Source organism: Carettochelys insculpta, chromosome 7 (genome assembly GCF_033958435.1).
Source record: "Carettochelys insculpta isolate YL-2023 chromosome 7, ASM3395843v1, whole genome shotgun sequence".
Lineage (NCBI taxonomy): Eukaryota > Metazoa > Chordata > Testudines > Carettochelyidae > Carettochelys > Carettochelys insculpta.
In genome coordinates, this window is record NC_134143.1 from 32,890,191 (window position 1) to 32,907,823 (window position 17,633).

The 17,633-nt window shown below is 42.4% G+C and overlaps 2 protein-coding genes across 3 annotated transcripts in view; one reads left to right on the forward strand and one right to left on the reverse strand.

Annotated features, from left to right (window-relative positions):
* The first annotated feature begins 6,029 nt into the window (after window positions 1-6,029).
* On the forward strand, window positions 6,030-11,790 carry PCBD1 (pterin-4 alpha-carbinolamine dehydratase 1). The gene is made up of 4 exons (XM_075000265.1): window positions 6,030-6,135; window positions 10,174-10,305; window positions 10,703-10,783; window positions 11,073-11,790. Exons 1-4 carry the CDS (start codon window positions 6,133-6,135, stop codon window positions 11,169-11,171), a joined length of 315 nt encoding a protein of 104 aa, XP_074856366.1. The 5' UTR covers window positions 6,030-6,132; the 3' UTR covers window positions 11,172-11,790.
* Window positions 11,791-13,946: 2,156 nt separating this feature from the next.
* SGPL1 (sphingosine-1-phosphate lyase 1) overlaps window positions 13,947-17,633 on the reverse strand; it is a 54,252-nt gene continuing 50,565 nt past the window's right edge. For both annotated transcript variants that reach the window (XM_075000263.1, XM_075000264.1), the window contains one exon: window positions 13,947-17,539. In XM_075000263.1, the coding sequence (XP_074856364.1) occupies window positions 17,399-17,539 (141 nt within the window). In that variant the 3' untranslated portion in view covers window positions 13,947-17,398. The remainder of the gene's footprint in view (window positions 17,540-17,633) is intronic.

Sequence of the window (17,633 nt, forward strand, 5' to 3'; positions counted from 1 at the left end):
GCTGGAGATTCTCCCAGCATGGGGGAGTCCCCAGTAAGCACAGAACCAGCATAATGCAGTTACTTGACTTCCTGCCCACAGCATTTGGTGCATGTGACATGCCAACTATGGGGATCTGACCAGCACATGAGGTGCTCTAACTATATTCAATTTCTGGGCCTTCCCATGGGAACTACTACTTACTGGACCAAATAAGAGCAGCCCCAGGGCTGCTCTTGCCTGCTGGACACAGAATCATAGCCAGCTCCTACTTTACGCTGTGCCCTCCCATTTTGCCATACTGTCTCAGCAGACCAGAGAACTGGTCTTGGATCTGGTAGAAGTGTAGGGCAGGAAAACAAACATGGGACCCTAAGCTGTCACTGTTACTAAAAGGAGGCACATCAAGGGGTTCAGCCTGGTATTTGGCAGAACAACATCAGTCTCAAGCAATAAAGAGTTGGAAAGTAGAATTTACAAAAAGACGAATCAGTGAGAGAGATTAGACTTCATTTATGAGCTACTAGGAGCACGATAGTCTCCACAGTGCCAATGGATTAAAATTATTTTTTTAATTACTATCCACCACCAAAGCAGCTGTAACTTCGAGGATGTTGCAAATCCAGGTATTAACAAAGGGCTGTTGTCATATGATCAGTGTTATGAGCTTCACTACTCCAAGTTAACTTGGCTGTCACTTTTAACATTACACTTGTAGCACCTTACACACTACCAAATTTATTAGGTCATGAGCTTTTGTGGGTAAAACCCACTTCCTCAGATGAATTAAATAGAAAAATAAAATCCAGAGTAATGGTGGGGAGGAGGAAAGGTTAACTGTTACTAGTTGGACCAGTTAATGAAGCAAATTAAGTAGGGTGTGTTCCATTCCTGTGAGTATCAAAGGTGGGCAAATTGCCCTTGCAATGTATAAGGAAGTTGAAATCCCTGTTAAGGTGGAGGTTAAATGTGTCAAATTTGTAAATGAATTCCAATTCAGATGTCTCCATCTGTAATCTTGTGATAAAATTCTGCTGTAGAAGAATGGCTATTTTTAAATCCATTATTGAATGTCCAGAGAGGGTAAAGTGTTCCCCTACAGGTTTGTGTATTCCAATTCCTGGGGTCAGATTTATGTCCATTCATCCTTCAGCGCAGAGACCATCCAGTTTGTCCAATGTACAGGGCAGAGTGTCATTGCTGGCACATGATGGCATATATCATATTAGTGGATGTGCATGTGTATGAACCCCAGATGGTGTGGCAGATGTGTTTAGGACCTGTGATGGTGTCATTTGTGTAGATATGTGGACAGAACTATCAATGGGATTGGTTGCAGGGATTGGTTCCTGAGTTAGTGTTTCTGTGATATGGTGTGTGGCTGCTGGTATTTTCTTAAGGTTGCGCGTCTGTCTGTAGGAAAGAACAGGCCTTGGGTGATGGATGGAAGAGATATATTAAATCCCAGCATTCACTCAGCCAACTGCTGCTCTCCTACAGTCCCTGAACAGGAAGCTGCGCTCTGCTGCAAGTAGCAAAGGAAGTGAAGGCTGAATAGAAGAAAAGCTTCCTGATAGTGGGATCTAGCAGATTAGATTGTGGTCTCCCAAGGCAAACAGTGGAAGTCTTTCACTTGGATCATTTAAAATTAGACTGAACAAAGCACTAGAAAAAACACTCATAATACCCAGTCCAAGGAGTGCGCTTGCCTTAGCAAAGACGAACTATATGGCCTATTGGGCATTTACTCTGGCTTAGCTCATCCTCAGAGGATTTCAAAACTACGTTTTTCTAAGGCAGAAAAGTATTCTGTGAGCCAGGACTGTCTAGAGAAGGTGGGAGAGGAAGGAAGACCTTATGAATCTCACCAACAGGCATTCCTACACAAGTAACTTTACCTCTGGGAAACCCTAAAAGTAGCCAAAACTACCTCTGCCTGCATTTACATGTTGATCAACTGATTCTAAAAGCAGGAAGATGGGAGTAATAAACCCTGATCTTACAAATATCATTTGTACAGAAGATCAAGTATATGAAATCATGAGTGGCATTTTACGGTCTGCAAAGACTAATCGAGGACACCAATCTCATTCTCTCACTCCAAATCTTGAAAATGTGGGCGTTCTCGAAAAGACCTGTTGGATCTTGTAACCCATGTCTAGGTGTGCTGGAATGGTGTCTCAACCACTTCCTTTGGAAAACTACTACCTCATCAAATCAAGTTCCCATCTTTACCCCATCAATGTTCAGTCTAGAGTCCATGGCTTCATTTTTTTGTCTTTTCTCTTTATTATATCCCTTATACAGCCCTGATCAATTCCGCTCCACCCTTGGTGTGTTAATGTTTTCAACACATTTGCAGCTGTTTCTCCTTTTAATACAAACCATTAAATGTGGCTTTCCCGAAGGGAAGAAAGGCTGGTGTTCTAACTCTCTACACTGCCAAGCCCTCTATCTGAAATTAACATACACGTTGTGTAGGTTGGCTAGAGAAGGCCCAGTTTGTATTGGTCTCCAATCTGTTTTATTCATTGCTCTGACATGAATTCTGAGTCTTGACAAAGGTGTCTCACAGGGATCATTAACAATTCATCTCTGTTTATCTGACCCCTTGGTCAAGACAAAGCTGTCACAATTCCCATAAATCTCCAAAGCCAAAGAAATCCTCCATTGAACCCTTTTATATCCCAAGAGTCAAGTTACAAAAATAAGCAAAGGTGTCAAAAATAAATGCAGCTGGAGACTAAACTACCCACATCCCTCTGATGTCAGTCCCTCCAAGTCAATATTGAGGTATACTTGGGGGCAAATATGAAAACGTAAAAATGACCATATTGAGTCAGACCAAAGGTCCATCTAGCCCAGTATCCTGTCTTCCGACAGTGGCCAAGGCCAGATGCCCTGAGGGAACAAACATGATGGATAATCATCAAATGATCCATCCCCATCACCCATGTCCAGCCTCTGACAAACAGAGGCTAAGGACACCATTCCTACCCATCCTGGCTGACAGACATTGATCAACCTATCCTCCCATCAATTTATCTAGTTCTTCCTTGGACCATATTAAAATCCTGGTCTTCTCAACATCCTTTGGTAAGGAGTTCCACAGGTTGACTGTGCCTTGTGTGAAGAAATACTTCCTTTTGTTGAAAACCTGCTACTTACCCATTTGCAGTATTCCAGCTCTGGGAGGGAAGGCGCAAGGAAGTGCAGGGCTCCAGTTCCTCAGTGCATGAGAAGGGAGAGCAGGGAGAAGGGGGAAAGGGCAGACCATGGGGCCACAGATGCAGTCCACCCACTATTGGTGGTTGTTCATCACTGACAGTGTGTGAACTAGTGTAAACTGCTGTTTTCATCAGCACTTGGGATTGTGTTATGCCAGAGAGAAGGCCTGTTGGATGCAAGGGGGGAACTCTGGGAGCCATTGTGCCTCAACCTTACCTTTGGTTCTCCAGCCATGTAGGTATTGTTGTCCCAGATTTTGTCCCTGGAGAACCAGTTCTTGACTTTTCATCCATGTTCACCCCAGGCATGTACTCCATCCCTATGGCTTCTCAGTGTGTCTCTTAAACTTTTACCAGAGCTCCCCTTTTGGAAAACCATCCTTAACCCTATTATCGCTGAACTTCCTGCTTCTTTCTGTCTTGAAGCCCTTCATCTTAGCTACCCAGCTCTTCCTCAGTTGAGCCTGACATGCCCCATAATCACCACCAGGTGCCCTCACTTTTAGTGTCATTAGGCACATACATCCCATTCCAGTAATTAAAGGAGGATAATATTATTAATGCCTTTCAGAATTAATTATATTATGGCTTTATGGCAAATAAGTCTTGCCAACCTAATTTAAATTCTCAACATTATTCTGTGGCCAAAGCGGTAACATAATCCCTCAGTGTATTAGTAGGGAAATGTAGAGTAGCATGGTTATTTTAGCTCAATATTTATCACTGGTCTGACCACTACTGAAGTAGTATGTCCAGTCAGGTGCACTAGAAGAGGTTTCCATTGTTTTTACCTGCATTAATGGGGAGAGATAGGAAGCAGTGGGCAAAGAGGAGTGTGTGGGGATGCAGGGAAAAGAGGCATGGGGGAACAGGACCTCATGGGAAGGGGTGGAACAGGCTCAGAGAAAGAGACAGAGCAGGGGAAGAGAGAGGGCAGGGACAGGGCTTTGGGAGGAAGGAATGGAGTGGGGCAGCAGGGGCCCTGTTTGGATGCTGTTGACCTCTCCCACTTCTTTGGAGTTTCCAGGGTTCCTGTGTCCTGTTTTAGTGTCCATCATTAAAGAAGGATGTTGACATATTGGGAGAGGGTTCAGAATCATGCCACCAGACTTATTAAAAAATGGGAAAACATCACTTATAGGAATAGACTCCAGGAATTCAATTTCTTCAGCTTCTCAAAAGAGAGTGACTTGCTCACAGTCTATACATAGTTATGTGGGGAGAAGAAATTAGATAGAGGGTTCTTTAGTGCAGCATACAAAAGGTACAATGAGATCTGCCAGGTGGAAATCAAAACAAGAATTCAGAATAGAAACAAGACATGCCTGTACCCCCAACAATGACAGTAATTAAGCATTAGAAAAAGTTCCCAGAAATTGCAGTTGATTCTCCATCACTGACACTTTTTCCATTAGGGCTGGCTGCTTTTTAAAGGATGTACTCTAGTTTAAACAGGAATTAATTTAAGAAGAATATCTGGCCCATGTTAAACATGAGGGATGGAAGTTTTCCTGTACTACTTACACCACAAACCAAGGACTCCTGAGGCCACAGCTGGGAAGGGTCCTAGGAAGCCTCAGACACAAGGATTTGATTTGGCTCTACAGACTGCTGTGTAGACACCGGAGCCAAGGTTTCTTGATCTGGCCCCCAATCTGTAAACCTTTGGTCACCAATAAATGTAGATGCTCCAGCTCTGGACTTACAAACTCAGAGACAGCAGACTTGGACCTCACTAACCGTGACACACCCACAGAGGCTCCAACTGGTCTTTGTGAGAAAGTCCTTTGCACTTTTCCACAAAAGCTAGATTTTAGCCTGGGTCATGCTTAAGTATGAACAATTCCTTTCTGCTTTCCAGCTACCATTTCAATAGGGCTTTGTATTATTTACTTCCTGCCTACATCATCATACAGCAGTGCTTTGCCCTATCAAACACTTGCAGCATCATATATCAGACTTGACTGAATACTCACACACAAAAGTTTAGATGGAGTTGGGGAGAAGTTTATGTTGTCCAATAGAAACTGCACAGTAAGTATACAAAGAGCTGTACACAACACTTCAAGACCTAATTTTATCATTTGCATTTCATTGAAATCTCAACGGCTGCATCCACAGTGAGTCAGAATAACTTTCCAAATGAACAGACTGAGAATTTTATGTGCAGATCAGCTGAAACAAGAGCATTTGAGGTTGCCATGAAGGATCAGGTGAGACCACTAGCTTGCTGAAGTTGAATGCACATAATTTCAGTCTCTCTTGGTGTGGAAGCGAATGCTTTATGAAGGTGTGTTATTGAACTGTCCTCACTGAAGTTTTCATTTGCATTATTTTTCAGAAACTGTATTACGCAATCCAGTGAGTGAAGGATACATAGGGCAATCACATCATCTCAGGATTAGTCAAACAGTTCTATTATGTAATCCAATGCACATCCACCAGCAACTGTGCATGTAACAAGATTTCTGTTTTAATCATTATTCAGTTCTTGCTTCCACAAAAATACCTGCAATGGCAGAACTAACTAGTCTCTGTCTAAGAAAAGGTAGATGCGCACATAGTTCATGCCTCTGCATAGGACAGATGAAAAACACAGGTCAATTTTAGTATACCTCAAAAGATAGCCAACCGATCAGGCTGTATCCATGACACAGCACTGCAGGAGACAGAAAAGCTCTGCCCTTTGATTCTGCTATTGGTAAATCATTAAGACCAGGGCAGTAGTTGCAGCTGTTTGTAGTGGGTGGATTTAAAACACTTGCCACACCTCCTCTCCCTCCCTCCCTCCCTCCCTCCCTCACCATCTGCAAGAGGAGCTCAGACACAAGCTGTGCCTTTGCCTGTTGCTCATCTGGTCTTTCACATACAAATGCATTTGCTGCATCTGAATATCAGTCACTGAGTCCCCAGGCAGCCAACAGCAATGGTAAGTCATGACTTAGACAGCCAGACTTTGCTTTGTAAGTGACAGCTACGCTATTTGAAAAAACAAAGTTTAAGCCAGCTGCTCTTTTGTAGAAGAGTAGGGAGAAAAGAACAATGCTTTATTCTCCAGTAATGACTAACCCTACAGGCAGCTGCACCAGTACTAAGTGGGTGTTCACAAAAGGGAGTCTCTCTTGGGAGCAGGGAGGGGAACGTTGGGCTTTCCTTTCTGCAAATGGATTACAAATATAACTAGCCCCCATTAACAATCCGTCTGAGATGAAACATCCACTGCAATCATTTTATCTTGTGAACCACATTTCTAACATTGCTTGCGTCACTGATATACAGTCCCACTGACTCTTGCAGAGAAAGTATTTGCATTTTTTTCCAGCTGCATGGGGCCAAAGCCCTAGTACAGCTAAGGCAGGGATGCTGCAGGTTGGACTTCCATCTTATTAACAGAGCTGCAATGCAGCCAAGCGTTAGAACAACAGAAATTGCAGATCAGGGCAAAGATGGATGGGCAGAGCTGTGAGGGACCCCAACACTACTACAGCAGAGGATGCTGCATGTCAGGGTTGAGATGCGCGGCGTTGTTTACATTGGCCATTGGCAGCTCTGCTTGCAGTTTATCTAAATCCAGTCTGTAATATTGGCATCTCACTTTCGTAAGCACCAAGCAAATTCTAAAAGGAAATTGTGTTGCGATTTTAAGGTTCAAATGCAAAAAGTACTTGAGTTGGTTTCTGTGTACCATCATGTGCCAACTCTGCTGGGTTTTGGACAAGTATAAACAATATGGCTGCTGGGAAATCCAGCAAAACATTTATTAAATTTGCTGTAATTGGAAGCATGTTTTAACAAGCAAGAGCATGTGGAAGGCATTAGCTGGCCAGACTTCATGGCACTTCTAAGACTGTCACAAGAGGAGAGGAGGTTGCATAGGAGCATCTGGGTTTACAGAACTCAGGCAGCTTTGCTAATTGGGAGGCTGGCAAGCTTCTTAGCCTGTCATGAGGCTTCAGAAGCTAAAGAAGTTTGGGGCCAACAAAAGTTTATACTTTTCTATAGCAGCTTCTAGCCTTTATAAGGGAGTCTGGCTTTACTATTTTGCCTCTTTACCCAACCCTGCCATGGTACCACATCTGGCTTTGAGCTAATCAGACATAACAGTTGCGTCTGCGGCATCCCAACTGTGAAGCTAGGATTTAGAAAATCTGGTAGCTTCATTACACCCTTAATAGGAAAGTAAAGCTCCATGAGGAAGCACCTGGATCCAGGGTGACAGGTGAAGGAGGGAGGGAATACTGCACTAAGAACAATCAGGCTGGGACATACCAGTAGCCCACAGGAAAGTCAGCCATGTACTGAAACATTGTAGATTTCAGTATCCTCAGCTGGAACATGTGCACAGAACTGAAAACCTATCATCCTAGACACTCTCACAGTGTATTTTATGGCAGTGTAGTGCCTGTTACAACAGCTGCTGTTGCAAAGGGTGGGACAGCAGTGGGGAGACGGGTGAGGAGCCCATAACGGTTATGCTCCCATAATAAAGGGGAAAGTACACCTGTTCCCTGCTTAGTCATCACTATCTTATCTCGTTTTCATCATAGTCCCTCCCCGCTGTAATGCTTACATAGAAGGCTGACGCACTTCCTTAGTGACAGTGTGGCTAGACTATTAACCTGTTCGCAGCTGCGCAGGAATTCACCACTCTGTATCCATTTTATAGGGAGCAAAGCAATAGCCCCATCAGAGCCACACGCAGTCCAGGCTGTTCTTCCTCTGCTCTTGCAAGGCAGATTCAGCCTGGAGCACTAACCTCTAGGTTACCAGGCAGCCAGAACGGTTATTTCAACTCTTTGACATGTAAAGTGATTCTCCCTCACAGACCCTGGCCCCACCTCACATGCAAACATACAGCATATGGTGCGTGTTAACAGCTTTTCCCTTCTAGCGAGTGTCTATGCAGCACAGGAGAAAGTGTCTGGTTCTGGCGGTGTGATGGTAAGTTAGCTTCCATGCCCACTTTATCCTGGTTGCTAAGATACCTAGAATAAGCTTATCTAGAGATCACATAAAGGGCAATGGCTGAGGTTTTACTGTGCCAAGCGGTGTTTACACTGCATCTTCTTCCATAAAAAAGTCTCTGCCTCAGATCAGACAACAAAGCAACCTGGTGGGTGGCAGAGGCAGGGCGGAAGTTAGCAGTAGAAACAGGGATACCATTAAAAGTAATGCTCCTATGAGGGAAACCGCAGGGAGGGCAGAGAATGGTGCTTAGAATTACCACAAGGAAGGCAAGCAGAAGGAATGCTTTCACTTTGAACGAAGATACAGATCAATGTCAAGGAAAGATATGAAATCAGTAGTATCACATTTAACCTTGTGTTTCATCTTACAATGTCTCTGATAGTTTATCCATAGCTTATCCACTTCTTTTAACTTAAGTTTGGGTATCGCTATAGGCCACACACCTTACCTCTTCAAAAGTGGTTCGGTAGGTACATTTCTGATAAATCCTAATCTAGCAAAGGGAGTATCGTTTGTCTTGGTCCATGTGCATAATTATAGTCCAGTGTGTTTAAACATGGGCATTCAAGCGCTTTCCATGCTGAATGGCTTGGGGAGCACAAAACGCCCTCTCTCCCCTGACACACACACTATTTCTCCAGTGTGGGTTTCTGTTTTTGTACTCGCTCAGTGCCTTTTAGGCTCTGCATCCTCAGACTACCTGAATCAGAGAAACCCATGGTTCTATGTCTGTGTGCAGATGAATCAGAATATATATACTAGTGTAACTGCCCAAAGACTAAGATGACAAGAGTTTAAACTGAACACCACACAAGTAGGACATGCAAAACACACCATTTTAAGCAGCTATCAAAGGTTTATGAAACTCTCACAAAGCATGCTGGCCAGTCACTGTTTAAGATAAATAGGTACAATTCCAAAAATACATCTTGAGCTCAGGTGAAGCTATGATTCTTAAAAATACTCATTACACAACACAGAGCGCTGTCTAATCTGAAAGGATTTGGGATGCTGAAGTGCGTGAGGCATAATCCTCTACTTGAGACTGGATCCTGACACCAGCTCCTGCCCTCTTCAATATGCTCAGGATAGGTGCAGTGGGGCACCTCCCACTCCTCAATTTACACCTATCTTAAACTGGAGCATGTTCCATTTAATCTTGGCTGAATTACTCCACTCATGTGCAGCAAAACTGAGTCATGAAGAATAGCAGTATTACTCTTAAAAAAAAATAAAATAAAAACACCAAAAAACTATAAGTGCAACAGCTCAAGTCAACAATAAGCCAAGTGGACAAAAACTAGTCCTCCCTTCCAACTGTTGGTCACAAATAGCCTCCTTTTCTATAGCGGCTAGATAGAAGAGAGGTTCTGACACTTCTGCTACAACGTAGGAGCAAGATATGGAAAAGTTTAAGCAAAGGTTTAGTCTGACCAAACACAGAATGTTCCTCCCAGGATTCAAAGACATTTGGTGAGAGTGGAGTGGGGTAAGCATTTACTTGAACATTAACAGAGCCATAAATCTATTAATATGCAAGGATATGTCCATTCATGCAACTCCAACCTGAAACAATTACTTTCTCTGTGTACCCTTCTGGAAGAATAGCAGTAGTTTGGGTAGGATGGTAAAGTGCAGCCAGCTTTCAAATAGATCATGGTTATTTTGAAAATTCCCTCCTGTAAATCTGAAAGCTCTGGATAGCCCAGTTTCTAGTATGTGGTGAAAGCAGGTACAGCCCTGAAATGACAGGAACGCTGCAGGTCGTGGTCAACATGCACTGGTAACTGACAATAGCCCAAGGGGCGTAAGTTACTAGGTGGGTGTTGCAGCTCACAACAGAAGTAAGGAAAACCTCAATGCATGTATACTTTATCTATGACTCACTGATTTGAGCACCCACTTCTTGTTTATTTAGGAAAAGGAAGTCTTACCTCTACTCAAGCAGATGTCAGTCCTGGTTGTTTTGATGAGTTCTTCTCCCTTTTTCCTTTCCTAGGCAGGAAAAGCCCACGGGCTGAGCACTGAGGAGAGGGAGCAGCTGCTGCCAAATCTGAAAGCTGTAGGGTGGAACGAGGTGGAAGGGAGAGATGCCATCTTCAAAGAATTCCATTTCAAGGACTTCAATCGGGTACGGACACATATCATTACATCCACAGTGCAAGTGGTCTGCATTTCAGTTCAGGATCTCAACGAGGAACTTAATGCTTATTTTACTTAAACTGTTTTCCTCTGTTCACAGACATTTAGACTAGAATGGATCATTCTCTTCTACTCTGAATGCTGTTCCTGCATTCTGTTCATAAGCTTCTATCTGTGTTTTCTGCAGAACTTTTTTCCACACAAACAGGTGTACAACTGTGGGAATCCTAGACATATTATGTATTATAATATTATGCAAGTTTTGAGTTTGCTTGGATTCCCAAAAGGAAAGGAAGTTTATTGAGGGTTGACGTATCTTTGATGGAAGTATGAGCCACCAGTAGAGTCAGATCATAGCTAACTTGTGTTTTGTTCCTTCTGGGCAGGCCTTTGGATTCATGACCAGAGTAGCTTTGCAGGCAGAAAAACTGGACCACCATCCTGAATGGTTCAACGTTTACAGCAAGGTAAAGGTTGGAGGTGGTGATTAGAGCTCATAAACAGGGAAGGTACTTCAGGTTTAACAATGGCTAAACAGTATAATATTTTCTGTTTGTAGACATTAAATTTGCATCCATCTCTACTTTCTGCTGTCCCACTATGAGAAATTTTATGGGTTCTGCTCGGAAAAAAGTAAAGGATATGCTTTCACTTCTTCAGACAGACAACCATTTACTATGTTGGCAGAACTTTAGAATATGGCTGTCCCTTCAATCAGCTGCAGGTGTTTTTTTCTTTTGCTTCTTCTGTTCTTAGGTTCACATTATCCTGAGCACACACGAGTGCGCTGGCTTATCTGAGCGGGATATCAACTTGGCCAGTTTCATAGAGCAAGTTGCCACTTCTCTGTCTTGAACAAGGGCGGGAATACATAAGCTTCAATCATCTGAACAGCCATCTCCTCTCTCCTTCCTAAAACTTTATTAGAGTCATTCGCCAGTTCCTTATGGATCCAGCAGAAGACTATGTTATGTCCAGCTCCTCTTCCACCACAGCTCAAAGTTTTAGAGGGAATGAGCTGCCTCAGTATAAACACGCTTCCTAATTCTCAGTCACCAAGAGGAAAGCTGTCTTTTTAAAATAGGCTGCTTCCACTTTTGGTACAATGACCACCAGTGTAAAAGTGTATTACCTCTGGCACTTTTGGCATAGATGGCCTTTAGCAGAAGAAAGTAATATTACAGAACAGCTTGTGCATGCATTTGAAGTTTATTTTTACCCAGACATTTGTGTGCTTGCTTCTTACTTTACAAATGAGGTGTTATATCTACAGTAAAGCTTATGTCTCTTGGTCTCTTCTATCATCAGACCAATATCTGTGATGTGCAGTTTGGTTACATCTGTAAGCTTTGCTCAAATAGCATTATATTATGCATGTGGGATCACATGTGTTGCAACTGGCCATAATACAGAGCTGAGAGCCAGGAAAGTGAGATGAAAATATCTAAATATTTACAATAAAGTTCTCGTGACATACCAGCTGTCAGTTTGAAGGGAGCATTTATTGTGTAGTTTTGACCGAACTACCTTTGAATAACTTGCTTTATTTTTTCAGCTTAGTTACCTTCTCCTCCCATTCCCCCTATAATTCACTTCACGTACATTTGTGTCACTGCGGCGGGGAAACCTTGAAGCACAAATACAGTGAACTCTTTCACATCCAACATTCTGTTATCCAGAGCACTCACTTAAGTGCCATTTTAACTATACATCAATTTGAGTTAAGTTTTCCATAAGTACAGTATAGCAAGTATAAATACAAATAAATACAGCAGATACAGTAGAAGTTTACAGTGTATGATACTACTGTTGTTGGTAAACAAAGTATTCTGTATGCATTTTTGTTTGTTTCTTTATATCTAATCTTGTTTTCTGTTAGTGTTATGCATTGCTAGGTATATCTCTCTGTTATTCAGAATATTTGAATCTCCGGCAACCTCCTGGTCCCAGGGCTGCCAGATATGAAAGAGTTTAACGTACCTAATGGAGAAACTGCACATGCTTTTACAGGTTTGCGTCTCCAAGTGAAGTGGCACTACAAATATAATTAAGTAAAAACATTAACAGGGTCTAGAAGGAGACATCTCCAATGAAACAGAGCTGATATGGGTAGTGGTAATTAACATCAAATAATTTTAAAGAGGAAAAGGTATCCTGGGCTCAGGAGATCTGAAGAGTTGGTATTCAAGATTATACTGTATGTAGAGTAGGACAGAGGCTCCCAATTTTTCCAGACAGTTAAGTTTCACCTTAAGTAACCACTTGCTTACTAAATCAGGAAGTGTCACAGCATGCTACTCTGAGAAGATGCTTTCTAATTTTTACCATGTAATTATAAAATAAATGAAACTAGACTATAAATACATTTCAGTGTATATTAGAGGAATATACACAATGCACTGCATGAAATTTTAGTTTGTACTAACTTTGCTAGCATCTGTTGTAAAAACAGGCAAATTAGCTAGGTGAGCAGATGTACACCCTGGAAAACCAATGCACCCCTGGCTGAGAACCACTGGGGTAGGACTTTGTAAAACAAGAGGACATGTATAAGAGTACAGTGCACTGTTAAGTGTTAAAGCACTCTGCCTTTAAGCAAAAGTGTGATGGATGCAGTTTGACTCTAAGAATATGTTGACACGGCAATTGAATACCCTGGCTGCGTCTACATTAGCAAGTTCTCTCAAAAGATCCCACGGAGCATCTACACACGAGAAGCATTCTTTTGAAAAAATTGAACGAATGCGGCGCTCCTTTTGAAAGCACTCTCCCATTCCCATTTCAGGATGGGCACCTTCTTCTGAAAGCTTCTTTCAAAATAAAACATGGGGAGACCCTCTGCAGGGCCCTTCTTTCAAAAGAGCAGTCCTCATGGCACCTGATTTTTCAGTCCCTGCCCCTTTTTTCAAAAGAGCGGTGGGCTATGTGGCCATTCTCTTTCGAAAGAGCAGATCAGGATCTGGAGCCACTCTTTTGCGTGCGGAGGCTCCCTTTCAAAAGAAGCTCTTTCGGAAGAGATCTTACGGAAGGGCTTCTTTCAGAAGATCTTGTAGTGTAGACATTGCCCCTCTGCAGGGCTGTCTACACAGCAATTTTACATTCAGGCTGGGACTGTTGCCTGAGATCTGGGTTCCTGTGAGTGGGAAGTGTCTTTTTTTCCATGGAGCGCTTCCCACTAAAAAGTTTTGACTCTGTAATATTGTCACCTCACATTGAAACATTAACAGGCGAATCTGATTTTGTCAAGGCAAAAACACTAGACCAGAATTCTAAGAGGAGCTCTAAAAGTGGCTGACCCAAGTCTAATCTTTATATTTGCCTAATTCCAGAATTCACTAAAGAAGTTTCACAGCTCTTTGTTGCAGCCTCTCTTTACAATAGCCTTAAACATCACACCTGAAAAGCAGTCAGAGTGAGTGCCCTTACCTGAGCATCAGAAAGAAAAGCAGTTGGAAAGCTGTAGTTCACATTAATAACAGGAAACCAAACCAGCATACGGTTTACACCACTGCTCCTGACTTGTGCAGTAGCATTGACAGGATGCCACCGTCTGCAATATAACTGGGTCACCAAGGATTCAGGTTACTGGTTTAGAAAACCTTTCTTCAATAAAAAACAAACACAGTCAGCTTGGATAATTAAGGGAATGTTTTAATACAAAAAGAGCTCTCCACTACAGCATTTTACCATCTCCTCAATAATTTCAGTCTGCAGAGTTTTAACCAGTAATAAGCAATAGTGAATGTTACCGAATATCACCATCAGAACAAATCCTGCTTTTAAGGGGCCTGCAAGGCAATGGGTTTATTTGTAATGTATGCGCTATTTTCACTATCCGTATTTTAAACTTTTGTCAGCATCAGAGCACAGGTGGACTCAATGGCTCAGCAGTATCCACTGCACCTGACACTTTATATAGAAGATAGTCTCTCATTTGACAAATAACGGTCAAACATCTGTAAGCAGCTGCCTTCCTTCTGAGCCCTTCATATGCACATCAATTCCTCTCTGCCCCGAAACAATGCCCGTGTTTAATACCTGGTTTGAAAAACTCTCTCACGTTTGATATTCTGGGAACCTCCTGCCCCTAGAAAGTACCATCAAGTTTCAGATTATAATCTACGCTGTAGATTTTAAAACCCAGTAAATAAAATATTAATTTAACCATTTTTCTAAAAACAGTATGCATGATAAAAGCTAATACAGAATCTATATTAATGACTAAAGCAAATGAAGGCTACATACTAGTAAAATACAGTGCTCTAAACAGACTACATTTACAATATTGATCAAAGGTACATAAAACGCAATCAAAGAGTCACAACCATTACGAGTACATGAAGCCCAGGATGAAGTACAGCAAGACAAATACCTCTTCAGATACATTAAAAAATGTGAACTGAAACACTGATTTGTTAGCCCCATGTAATTCCTGGGGAAGAGAATGAGGATAATTAGGGAGGGGGTGTTTTAGAACCGTGTTTCCTTTCTTTAGGTCTGGGTTGGAAGGCAACCATCAAAACAGCTGTGCATTTATACAGAAGAGCCTCTTTTCAAAGAGCAGTACTCTGTGCGAGAGACAGTGATCCTCAGATGGAAGAATGCTAGTAGAATTACTAGGGCCAATACACCATGACTAAGACAAAAATCGAGTATCTGGAAACGTGACATATGTTTCAAGAAGAGGTCTGAAATAGGGATGTTAATGGTTAACTGGTCCGACTCAGACTAAAGGATGAGGCTTACCAGTTATGGTCTGGGGCAGCTCCCCCATCCCCCCGCAGGCAGGGGTCTACTCCAGTCCCACAGGTCCCACCGCAGACATGGGTGCTCCAGCCCGTCTGGAGCCGTTGTGGTGTGCAGCAAGCCTGAGGTGTACTGTGGGCAAGGGCACTCCAGCCCAGGCAGAACAGTTTCCATCCATTGCAGGAGAGTGAGAGGGGCACTCAAGCCCAGCCAGGCTGGGGCAGCAGCTGACCCCTCTGTTTACTCAGTTAAACTTAATGTTTAACCAGTTAACAGTATTTTACATCCCTAGTCTGAAAAGAATTCTCTAAGCAACTGACACATGCTGTATCGTACTGTAAGATGGCTAAGCTGTATAGACTCAGAGTACAGAAGTAGCAGATGTGTTTTAAAAAGAGGAAACCCTTGCCCACAGACTTCGAACACAATACTAAGCTTTCTTCAGCAATGGCTGGTAGTTCACTCTCACTCTGCAAAGCTACCAGGCAAGTGTGCGCTTCAGACATGTTGCGTCACCCTGGAACAGTTGGAATTCAAGCAAATCCAGTACTGGGGGGAGGAGGCCTTCGGTAAGATTTACAGCACTTTATTTCAAAAAATATTGCATAGCGCAGCCCCCTCTTGTGAGAGCTGGTTGCCTTTGAAGTGTCTAGTAGTATTCAGAAATGGATCAAAGGAATAAGGACTGGAAATGCACTCCACCCTAATTATAAGGCTCTGCAGGGCTAACCACATCACTGATTAGCATCAAAAGCTTTTCAAGTTTGTTTAGGGGACTGCAACCACTTTTATAAGGCTATTCAATGCAGTCTGCATAAAGAACAAATGATGCCAAAACGCACGGAAGGTGGGACTAATTCTTGATAGAAACATCTCCTTTCTTCTTCCTCCTCCATAGAACCCAACACCTTACCTTTAACATTAATTAGACCCCACCATAGCACTGACATTCAGCACTATACCAGCACCTTTACAAACAAACACTGAAAACGCTAGGCTCAATAGAACTATTACATTGAGGGTGAAGTGTACTGTACCTGAGTCCAATTTGCCATGGTGCAAATTTTTATTAGAGTACCATAAAGAGGTGACCATGGCAACATCACAGTCAGTATCTGATCCATCACACTCTTCCTGATGTCTCAGGAAAAGCTGGAGCAGGGTCAAGGCATACCAGTGAATGCCCTTTGAAAATGTGCCTTAAAAGAGTCAGTGCAAAGAGCAGATAGAAATCACTACTTTCTTTTATAAAAGCCACCACTTCATACTAAAAGATGGTGTAAAAATGTTAACTTTGGTGCCATATGTTTGCACATAAATCCCCAGCCATTACACAGAGCAGGGCCCAATGGACTTCACTGCAGCATTTTAGGATAGTGCAAAACCTTCAAGTTACATACAATGAAATAATCGTTTTGCCCTCCTCCAGAGTCGTGCAAGATTCTTCAGCATTATGGGTGGAAATGTAAAAGTTCTAAAATAAGTGGCAGGAAAGCAATGATACTGTATAAACAGTGGTTCTTAAGGAGTACCTTCAGACTCTTTTCCCTAGTCTATCCATTTGGTTTAAAAGAAATTTTCTACTTCTACTGCAATTTAGACAAGGTTCAGGAAAAGTTGCTTGCCTGAAGAAAGTCATCCAAAAATTACTGTCTATAAATTGACAACTATATCTAACTGAGTCTTCACATGTAGACAATTCAAAGACAGGACTGGGGAATCAAAGGGAAGTTGATCACACAGAGTTAGCAACATATAACCCCATCACACAACTTATTAAATGCAACTTCCTACAATAGTTAGCAGTACAGTTGGAGGAATCACTAAACACTTGTGTTCAATTTACTTTTTGCCTCCAACTTCTGAGGAGGTTGCCTTTGAGTCTCTATGTATCAGACATCTACAGAGAGCTCAAATCCTAGTGGGGCATTCATTAAAATAAAGATCCTGAGCTTTTCTCCCCAAGAAAAGAAATGGTATAGAATAATCAGTGGCTGAGTACCTGAGGAACCAGGGGGTTGTGAAATGGACATTCAACTGCCAGAAAAATGCCATTCTGTCCAAGATTTTTAGGACCAGTCTTGGCAGCTAACATGATAAAACAGAAAAATTGAAACTAAACCAACTATTAAGAAGTGAGAAAGACACTGGCAATTACCCAAACAGCTGACTTCAGAAAGTAGAGGGATTAGACAAAAGGAAAGGAGGGAAAAAGTTCTGTAAATAACACTGCCTCCTGACCTGCACTTGCAAGATCAAAGACAGTAGCTTAGTGTGATCTCCTCCCTGCCAGAATACCACCTCAGAGCAGGCTTGCAAAATACCAGTTACTGCATTCAAGGGTGTCCAGGAGAACCGTTCATGTGTTTGTCACTAGAAGGGATCTCTGTGCTATAGAGGCAGTCCAAGTATGCATGAGAAATCTCTGCAACCATGTTCCTGTCTGGGATGGATTGTGCCATTCCATAGATAGCACCCTATGATTAAAAAAGAAAAAAAAATGTTAAAAAAGGAGACCTCTGTCCCAACAGGGAGGTGTGAATTTGGAGATTTAATCATTTCACTACAACG

Excerpts from the sequence above, each read along its gene's own strand:
- PCBD1 (XM_075000265.1), top strand. Across the intron at positions 10,306-10,702 it reads ATTTCAAGGACTTCAATCGG|GCCTTTGGATTCATGACCAG; the intron begins GTACGGACACAT and ends CCTTCTGGGCAG. Across the intron at positions 10,784-11,072 it reads GGTTCAACGTTTACAGCAAG|GTTCACATTATCCTGAGCAC; the intron begins GTAAAGGTTGGA and ends TTCTGTTCTTAG.